The following is a 10,931-nucleotide window of genomic DNA, read 5'->3' on the forward strand; positions in this document are numbered from 1 at the left end:
AAAATAAACTACTACTTACTACTTGTACTACTATTCCTACTTCGCAGTTTTTCACTTATTGCAGGTCTTCAGGGTACGGATCCTCCGCGATAAACGTGGGACTTCTGTATTTGAGTGAATGGAGGAAAAAGGGTGACACTTGTGCCTCAACTACACTTGTTTCCTTGTTTTGCACTCATTAAACCAAGGCACTAGCACCAAGTCATTTTACAGACAAATACCAGGTTAATACACTTTATGGATATTCAACGACTACATTAACCCATGAATTATCACTCAACAGGAGAAGCGGATTCCATAGTTACAGGGAATTCTTAAGACAATAATGTACTGAATGAGGAAAAAACTGAATTTGTCTTTTAAATTTTATTAAAAAATAATTAACCAAAATAAGAATAATCAACAATAATTTACACAACTGAACAACACAAATGATAAAGGAATTTGGAGAATAACTAGTTTGAAAAGTAGTAATTACTAAAACAATAATGAACAATCTAAACAATATTTAATAAGTCATTGATTAATTATTTATTCCAAAGCAAAATTATTTGAGCTGGAATCATTTTCAATCATGGGGGAGTGGTGGAGCAGAGGTTAAAGAAGATGGGCCTGTGCTTGAAAAGTCGCAGGTTCACCTCCCGGTACAGTCAACATCAAAATGTGGGTGGAAAAAGTGAAACACCCACACCTGCCTCCACCCTCATTTACCTCACTCTGGGCCCCTGAGCAAGGCCCTTAACCCCCACCATCTGCTCCCTAAACAGGTCTCTCTTGAAAATGAGTTCTCATGGCTCAATGAGACTACCTGTATAAATAGAGAGTAAATGAAAAAAATTAGACTTTTATATGCACACAAATTTAGACAAAGTTTAACTATTTGATAGTTCCCTTTGGAATTGGGTTGATAAATCTAAAAAAGTTAAACCTGGTCCTCTGGACATTCAAAAAACAAAACAAAGCAAAACAACAAAAAATTTAGAAACGTTTCATCTCTCATCCGAAAGACTTCCTCAGTCTGAGGTGCTGTATTCAGCTCAGTCTTATAAATAGCACCTTCTCAGAGTGGATCAACCAGTTTGCTGCTGACAACCAAAACCAGCTGATCACATGCTCAAGAAGGACCATCAGCCTAACGATGGATCATTAGCACACTGATGGCTGTTTACTATTCACAGGGGGTTGAGTGATACTAGCAATCACAGCATTGTAAGAGGGGGACAGTTGAACCCGGCGGCCTCCACCCCTGTTTAATGATGGACGATTTCTTTTCACAAAGATGGCCTCCTTTACTCCTCTCTCAAACCATCGTTTCTCTCTATCCAGGATGTGAACATCTTCATCCCTGAAAGAGTGACCGCTGGCCTGGAGATGAGTGTAGACCGCAGAGTCCTGGCCTGATGATGTTGCTCTTCTGTGCTGGTCCATCCTTTTGGCCAGTGGCTGTTTATTTTCCCCAATGTAAAACTGATCACCCTCCTGACACTGAACAGCATACACAACATTACTCTGTTTGTGCCGGGGAACTGGCTCTTTGGGATGAACCAGTCTTTGCCGTAATGTATTTTGGGGTTTAAAAGCCACTGGGACATTGCGTCCATAGGACCAGATTTAACTTTTTTAGATTTCTCCACCTGGATTATTGAGCATGCATCAGGATGGGTTGAGAAATGTTTTGCTGGGTGATCAGACCAGGATACATCACAAAGAGATTGGTCTAGTCAGGTACTGCCCAAGATTGCCAAAAGTCACTGTGATTGCTTCAGGGATCGGTGAGGAGGAAGTTGATGTCTGCAGGCGATTAGCAACCTTCAGCTGACACACTTTAAATCAAATGTCTTGCAGTGAGAAAGATAGTGTTTAATCTTCAGTAGTTAATGTAACTCTACTTTTCTTCTAACAAAAATTGTTACTGAGCTAACTTGTATCCTTTGCTCAGGAATAAACATGATGAACATCAGATGAACACATCAGGATGCAGAAAACAGACGAACTGAAAGAGCCACACAAAGAAACTTTGTTTGAACTCTCAGCTCTCTGAAATGTTTTGGGGACCTTTGAGATGTTACGATTCCCCACTGACATAAATAGATTCCAGCTCAAAAACACCTACACAGGTGTCTCTTTGTTAAAGAGAGATTCTTTTTTGAAGAACAGAACAGAGAAACTATTGTAAAAACATTTAATTCAATCAATTCAGTTTATTTATATAGCGCCAAGTCACAACAGAAGTCATGTCAGGGCACTGGACATAAATGTTCATATATAAAAAAATAAGTTAACAGAAACATTCATATATAAAAATATAAATTTAACATTATTTATCGAAAAAAAAAACAGTTTTATATTGAAAAAACACACTGAAAAACATATTGACAAAAACACATTAAAACATTTCCCTAAGATTTCATAATGATTGCAAATAATAAATATTATTCATGGTCACACATATCCCAATCAAATAAAACAGGCTTAATTTATGAATGTTTTTTCTTAAAAGACTAAAAGAGTAAACATTAGTCAGACTATAGCTGATTCTGAGTCCAATGACAGTCAATGTGTGAAAACAGACATTATTCAAGTCACAAGTAACTAAAGAAAACAGTTCAGGGTGAATCTGATAGACAATCTCAGGGTCAGAGGTCATAGTCAGGGGAGTGCATCTTCATGCTACACTTCACATATTGTGATAATTATTATAGCAAAGCTTTTCCACACAGCTGATTTAAAAAAAAAACAGACAGGTCGTAAAGCTCTTCCATTTCCTCTAAATACATTTTCCATGCTTTGCTATGGAGCGCTTTAAATGAGACATTCTTCTACTTGTATTTTTTTTAAACACAGAACTCAACAAAATGCAGCTAAATACACCTGCCCCAGTTGCATGAACTGAGACAGTTAGGTACAAATACATGTACCAATATATCTCTAATAGAAACATCCATCCATGTACTTTAACCGCTTTTCTATGCAGGGGGAAGCTGGAGCTAATCTCCAGCTTGTGCACTGTGCAAAAAGTGAGGAAGACACTGGACAGGTTGCAAATGCATCACAGGGCCACATGAGAAAAAAATAACGGACAACTACCCATTCACATTTTTACTCACACCTAGGTATAAAAAAAGTGATCAATTTACCTAACATGTTTTTAGTCTGTTGGAGGAAACCCAAGGACCAAGAGAAAAACCATGTACTCACTATAGAGCTTGCAAGTACACATGTATTATTGTCAGTGAAAAATACTTCAATTATGGAAAACAATTTTCCACACCACACGTACAATAACAAACACTGAAGTTGGTCAATTTCAAATGTGTGGGTACACCTACGTGTTGTTAGGAGCTGTCACAATATTTACAGCTAAACTGTTTTTTCTTCATGTGTGGACTTTCCTGTGTTTGTTTAAATTTGACACTTGTCTGAACGTTTGTTCACAAACATCACAAGCAAATGGTTTCTGTCCTGTGTGGATTCTGATGTGCGTGTTTAAATGCGACTTTTCTCTAAACTTTTGTCCACAAACATTGCAAGCAAAAGGTTTCTGTCCTGTGTGGATTCTCATGTGTTTGTTTAAATTTGACTTGTGTCCAAATTTATGTCCACAAACATCACAATCAAATGGTTTCTGTCCAGTGTGGATGTTCATGTGTTTGTTTAAAGATGACTTCTCTCGAAACTTTTGTCCACATACATCACAAGCAAATGGTTTCTGTCCTGTGTGGAGTCTTATGTGTCCTTTTAAATTTGATATTTGTCCAAACATTTGTCCACAATCATTACAAACAAATGGTTTCTGTCCTGTGTGGATTCTCATGTGTGTGTTTAAATGTGACTTTAGTCCGAACCTGTGTCCACAAACAATACAAGCAAATGGTTTCTGTCCTGTGTGGATTCTCATGTGTTTGTTTAAATTTGACTTTTCTCTAAACTTGTGTCCACAAAGATCACAAACAAATGGTTTCTGCCCAGTGTGGATTCTCATGTGCGAGTTTAAATGCGTCTTTTGTCCAAACCTTTGTCCACAAACATCACAAGAAAATGGTTTCTGTCCTGTGTGAATTCTCAGGTGTCTGTTTAGACTATCTTTTCTGTTAAATCTTTTTCCACAGTCATCACAAATAAATGATTTCCGTCTTGACTGAATTGTTTTGTTTGAGCCTCCAGTTTTCTTCCCTCTAAAACATTTCTTACTAACCAAACAACTTAAGGACTTTGTTCTTGAATGACCTGTCTTGTTTTTCTGAACAGACTCCTTGTGGAAAATTTGTTTCTCACACTCAGAGAAGCTGCAAGATTTGTTGACAGTGTTTACACCTGACTCAGGAGTCCTGCTCTCCGTCCAGTCTTTGTCACAGTCTTCAGGTTCTGATCCAGAGTCTGATGAGTCTTTCAGCTGAGAATAAGGACCATTTGTATCTTCATCATCATCCTCACTGACTTCAGTCTCTGATAAGCTTGAATCATCTTCATGAGTATTTAGATCTGTGTTCCTGGTAGTTCCTGCTCCTCCACAGTCCTCTCCAACAGTTGCTGCATCCATCTGGTCAGTTGAGCTGCTGGTTGGAAGATCTTCATCTTCCACTTGGTACTGAGGAAGCTTCATATGGAGGGGCTCAGAGTTATTCTGATCCACATCAGATCTCCATTCTTCAGAAGCTGCTGATACAATCAGCATCATCCGCTGAATGTCTGAAGGAAAAATAAAACGCAAACATTAAGGACAGTTATAGACTTGATAAGATTGAATGGTGCTATACAAGTACAGTCCATTCAGCTGTGCCACCTACTCGTTAGTAAGCGTGTGTGAAACTCAGTGGCGGCTGGTGAATTTTTGTCCAGGAGGGGCGCTCGCTTGCTCGCTCTGTGTGTATGTGTGTAGAGAAAGAGAGTTTTTCTTGTCCAATTGTTATTCTTTAATAGTTTTATGCTGAAATTTAAGATAAATACTCAAGAGAAACAAACTAAAACAAACTGAAAACAGGAGACAGTTTGAGCTTTTGATTGTTGCTCATTTTGGTAAAAAAAATATAAACTAAAACAAAACAGACTAAATACCAAGTTCAAACCATGATTTGCCAACTTTAAAAGTACATAAAATTCCATTTCAATTTATAATAATCTTTTGATGCTGAAAAGACTCAATCATTTTTCAGAACTGTGATACAAACTATAACTCTGGACTCTGCCCAGATTTAATGTTTCATCAGCAACACATCGTTTCTGCTCCACATGCTGCTCAATCATTTTCTGCATTTGGCAGCACACTCACAGCTCTGATCAGATGTTTAAATACACCAACCATGGGCATGAATGTCATTAGATAATATATAGTAACAGCCTAGACCTAGACAGCCTAGAGCTGTTTCTAAATTCTCATGTAAAAATCTGGTGGTGTAGTAATTTGTTGATTTGTGTGTATCACAAGAACTCTGCACAAAATGAAGTATTTATAAGTTTTTTTAGGCAAAATGAGAAGCAATAAAAGTAATTTACATTTTAAATATCATGAGGGGCCAGAGAAGAGGTTAGCAAGGGCCAGATTTGGTCCGCAAGCCTTGAGTGTTAGGGATCTTTTGGTCAAAGTTTATGGATGATTTTGATTACTTTAGCTAAGAACGTTAAATGCCAATGAATGGTATGTTAGAGTTAGCAGGGAGAGCTGGGTGAGATGATTTGAGGCTGCAGGCATGCAGCTGTTGCTTCAAGGTCACCTCCGAATCTGTGATTAAAAACAAGTTTCACAAACTTCCCGTGACAGATTCTCCTGACTGGTCTTCATGTGTATACTTTCTGTATAACTGTGTAACCCGTTGTGAAAATCTGACCTTGCAAGTAAATATACTAGTTAAAAATCATCTCCTGTCACCGAATGTGGCTCATTTTGAGTAAGTAAGATAAAGCAAGGGCATTTCTTATCCAACATTGAGTTTAACATATGTGCACTAGAGGATGTACAATATTTCCTGCTTAGCAGCATTGTTGAGCTGAAAATCAAAGTTGTTCATGTTGGAGGACTTGTTTGAGAGTGGTAGATGACCATGGTCCCAGAGATTCAGGTAACTGTCATTACAAAGTGCTACCAGGGATTAAAGCAAATAAAAAACAAATGAATGAAAATGTTGCTTTACACCTAGAGGTTACTCAAACAAAATAAATCCCACCACCTAAAATGTTCTCTAATTGTTGTTTTTATGAAGAAAAGCAGATGCATGACCTGTTCATTTATTCAAAGAGCACCAACATTTGCTGTTTTCACGTTTAACCATGTCATTGTTTTATCCGTCAGCAAGCTAAGTTACAAACACAAATGTTGGTTATACAATTTATTCTTAAAGACTAAGTTTGTCAGCTTCATTAAAACTGACTAAAATGTTACAAACACCATCACAGTTGATTCAAATATACAAACCTAATTTGTAGTGATGAACTTTGTGACTGAAAACAGCATCCAGGATTTGGTTTTGTTGCTCCTTTTCCTTTAAATAAGAATGTTTCTCTTCATAATCTGCAGCTGATTTTTCCAGAAGCCTTGATATTTCTGATCCTCCACAATCTTCTCCACCAGTTGCTGCTTTCATCTGGTCAGCTGAGCTGCTGGTTGGAAGATCTCCATCTTCCACTTGGTGCTGATGAAGCTGAGAGAACAGAGATTTCTCTTCATCATCCTCACTCTTCAAATGAACTGCAGTGAAGGAGAACCTGGTGTCATCAGTCTCCTCCTTCACACTGAGCTGCTCCACATCCAGACTGCTCCTCAGTTCCTCCTCTTCCTCCTTTATGTTGAGGGTTTCTGGGTCCTTCTGGTCCACACCACAACTCCATTCTTCAGGAGCTTCTTCTTTAATCAGCACCGTGTGCTGAACATCTGCAGGGAACACTGAAACACATGAACAATAAGGACATTTATAACTTTATATTCACACAAACATCACTGGTGTTATCACTGAGTTCACTGATCAGCTCAAAACAACATCTAATGCTGGACGTCAGAAAAATGTCCTGAAACTAAATCCATAAAAGAGAGAGGTTCTTATGGCTGACTCCCAGAAGATGGTAAAACATGTAGAGCTTTCAGTCGGTTCTTTAAGGAACAAATTAAACTTGTTCCAGATGTTTTATGAGCTGTGAGAAAATGCAAAAATACGATCATATTAGGAGAATGTATTTCCACAAACATTCATTACTTTAAGAGCCTTTTTACTTGTCTCCATAAGAAACCAGCTCCAGACTGATGGAGATGTGAAAGGTCAAAGATTCTAACAAGAACCAAGAAATATGATCAGATTACATCAGATTAGCCTCTCTGAACTGATTTAGAATTAATGTTGGGATTTTCTAATAACTTTACAATATTTTTGTAAATTACATTCAAGTCTGAGAAACATGCTTTAAATGTGTGGAATCAAAGGAAATCTAGGTGAAATGCTGCTTTTTTGTACACTAGTGTAAACCTTTTGTACGCCCGCACGCACACACCTACCCACGTGTCCCCCCACATTACGGATGCTTTGACGCCCTTGCCAGGACCAGTCTAGATAAGTATCTAACAACATATCTAAAATTTTGTTCAGTAACTCTAAAGTCAATTGCACCTTGATAACAGCTTTTCTGGATCCGTCAACAAGTTTTTGTTTGGATGAAAAAAATATAAAAGATTAAAAACGGTGCGGCGAAAGTGCGACAGCTCATCATGATCCACACGGTCCACAGATGCTAAGTCACTTAGCTACAAAAAACTGCAGCCAACATCATCACGTTAAATAAGATTAATGTATTTATACAAACCTGATCTGTGCACATGACCTCTGGGATTCAAAACAGCATCCAGGGTTTTGTTTTGTTGCATTTTTTCTTTTAAACGAGACCGTTCCTCTTCATAATCTGGACCCGTTTTGTCCAGAAACTCCCGACATTTCCACTGCAGCTTCCAGTCGTTGTTTAGCCTGATGCCTTCACATCTGTTAGCTTTTGTTGATCTAAAGTTTCCTTTAACAGTTACTGAGCCGAACTCAAGAAGGTGGATTTACTGTAAACGTTACAGAAACTTTATAAAACGATAAAAATGTAGAGACGGTCCATTTAGAGCTAAAGCTCATTATAAAAAAGCAACAGTGACGCCAAAGTGCTGAGTCGGAACTTGATTCGCTTGGTCTGAGTCACGTGACCAATGACGTTCGAATCTACGAGACCACTGGTTGTCACTGATTTGATATTGTCTACACGGGTATGGCAAGCCATTTCAACATAAAATCGGATTCACCACACTTACATTAGTTATTTAAGATATCTTTAATTACATTTTGAATAGACAAAATATTTATTTGAGATATCTCTAATTACATTGTGACTAGTATAAATGACATCAGATTTACCATTAAGTTGTATGGAGGCTCAAGATAAATTAATCAAGATAAATTAATTAATTAATGAATCAAGATAGATAAATTAATTTTGACTAGCCAAAAATACAGTTATATCTCTTAAGTTAAGTTATTATTTGCTTTATGCTGGTGAAGATTCTCAGTCATCCAGGACATGATGAATTCAAAAAACGTTCAATACAAAAACAACTGGACTTTATTTGTAACAGATGACGTTTCGCTCCTCATCTGAGGAGCTTTCTCAACCCCTACTGTTAAGGTGTTGAGGTGTGAATTGTGAAATCTACATATGTATTTGTATCTAAAAAAAAAAGTTCAATCTGGTCCTCTGGACATTCAAAAAAACAAAACAAAGCAAAAAAAATGTAGATACGTTTCGTCTTTCATCCGAAAGGAATGAAATGTGATGAATTTCGGATGAAAGACGAAACGTATCTACATTTTTTTGCTTTGTTTTTTAGTTTTTTTGAATGTCCTGAGGACCAGATTGAACTTTTTTAGATTTTTCTACCTGGATTATTGAGCATGCATCAGGATATGTTTGTGTATCTTATCTCACTCAGCATTGTAACCTGAACCCCTCACTCACTGCTCATTGAATTGAGAAAGCTCCTCGGATGAGGAGCGAAACGTCTTCTGTTACAAATAAAGTCCAGTTGTTTTTGTATTGAACGTTTTTTGAATTATTTGCTTTCAAGATATCTCACTTTTAGTTCTGACTAGTCATAATTACAATTAAAGATATCTTAAATTACATCATTATTCAATATACCAAATGTATTTTTAGATACCACATATAGTACGGCAAGGATTTGACTAGCACAAATTAAATGGCAGATATAATGATAGCAAATAATGATTAGGCAAAACTAACTTAGATATCTACAACTGTACTTATGACTAGTCAAAATTCCTTTTAAGATATCTCCAAATAAATTCAAGATATATTGAATATTTTTTCATGCAGACGGTTTTTCTATTTAAGATATTTAGAATTAACATTTTGACTAGTCAGAATGATATTGAAGATATCTAGAATAATTATTTTGACTAGTGAAAATGTCACAGATTACGTAGCATTTTGGCGGACATAAAAAAAAAAGGAACTGACCAGATGACCTGACTGAACATTGTTGGATTACTTTACCTGGATTATTGAACATGAACTTTGATGTGTGTAATAATTAAAAAGCAGAGGTTTAGTGTTCTCCAGGAAATTAACTAGTTTAGAGTGGCAAGTTGATTTATGTATTGTGTGTCTGAAATAACAATACAAAAAACTATTAATTAACTTATTACTATAGGCAAGACAAACATATAGTGACAACTAAGGTGGCAAAGGACTAATAAAAATAATAAATCAATATACCATACCATACCAACCAACCAACCAACCAATATAAAAAGAGTTGTAGGCTCGATCATCCGGCAAGCAACATAAAGCAATATAAAGTATATTATACATATACACATATACATAAAGTAAACAAACATATCGAGGCACATGGAGAGCATGACTTGCTTATTAACTTTAACAGTACACTACATGCAACTTAATTTCTGCATGACTAAAATATACATTAACATGATGTTAACATGGGCAGCACGGTGGCGCAACTGGTAGAGCTGCTGCCTCTCAGCGAGCAGGTCCCTGGTTCAAACCCCGGTCCAGGGGCCCTCTGGGTGGAGTTTGCATGTTCTCTCCGTGCATGCGTGGGTTTTCTCCGGGTACTCCGGTTTCCTCCCACAGACCAAAAACATGCATGTTAGGCTGATTGGTAACTCTAAATTGTCCCTAGGTGTGAGTGAGAGAGTGAATGGTTGTTTGTCTCGTTTGTCTCTATGTGGCCCTGTGATGGACTTGCGACCTATCCATGGTGTACCCCGCCCCTCGCACAGTGACTGGGCACCAGCGACCCCCGTGACCCAAAATGGAATAAACGGGTAAAGATAATGGATGGATGGATGGATGATGTTAACATCCAGACTAAATGATATAACATCAATAGGCTTACCTTCTGTCATCTACCAACAGCAGCAAACCAGGAAACCAACAACAGATGCTCAAAAAACAAAACTATATCCGTGTTGGGAGAAAAAAAGACTTTACTGCACGCAGCAGCGAACTTTACACAGAACGGTGCGTCAGAAGAGCCATGATGCATTCAAAAACAACAACATTGCTCCATCTTATATTACAGATCTTATTAGTCCATATTTTCCTAACAGAGCACTTTACTCTCAGACTGCAGGTTTACTTGTGGTTCCTAGAGTTTCCAAAACAGAATTGGAGGCAGATCCTTCAGTTATCAGGCTCCTCTCTTGTGGAACCAACTTCCAGTTTCTGTCCGTGAGGCTAACACATTATCCAGTTTTAAAACTGGGCTTAAGACTTTCCTTTTTGCTAAATCCTATAGTTAGGGTCGGCTTGGTTTTCCTGAGCTGTCCCTTAGTTATGCTGCTATAGGCTTACACTACTGGAGGACAAACTGACCACACTTTTCACTCTGCTACTGTCTTTACTTACTCTGCTCAACCTGTTTTGTATTT

The 10,931-nt window shown here is 37.5% G+C and overlaps 1 protein-coding gene across 1 annotated transcript; it reads right to left on the reverse strand.

The window, feature by feature from the left end:
* Positions 1 to 3,376: 3,376 nt before the first annotated feature.
* Positions 3,377 to 10,406, reverse strand: LOC119420809 (zinc finger protein OZF-like). The gene is made up of 3 exons (XM_037688236.1): positions 10,397 to 10,406; positions 6,563 to 6,877; positions 3,377 to 4,689 (listed from the first exon to the last, which is right to left on the reverse strand). The coding sequence occupies exons 1-3, from the start codon at positions 10,404 to 10,406 to the stop codon at positions 3,377 to 3,379; spliced, it is 1,638 nt and encodes a 545-aa protein (XP_037544164.1).
* Between the last annotated feature and the right edge of the window lie 525 nt (positions 10,407 to 10,931).

This window comes from Nematolebias whitei, chromosome 14 (assembly GCF_014905685.2).
Source record: "Nematolebias whitei isolate Nwh7 chromosome 14, NemWhi1, whole genome shotgun sequence".
Lineage (NCBI taxonomy): Eukaryota > Metazoa > Chordata > Actinopteri > Cyprinodontiformes > Rivulidae > Nematolebias > Nematolebias whitei.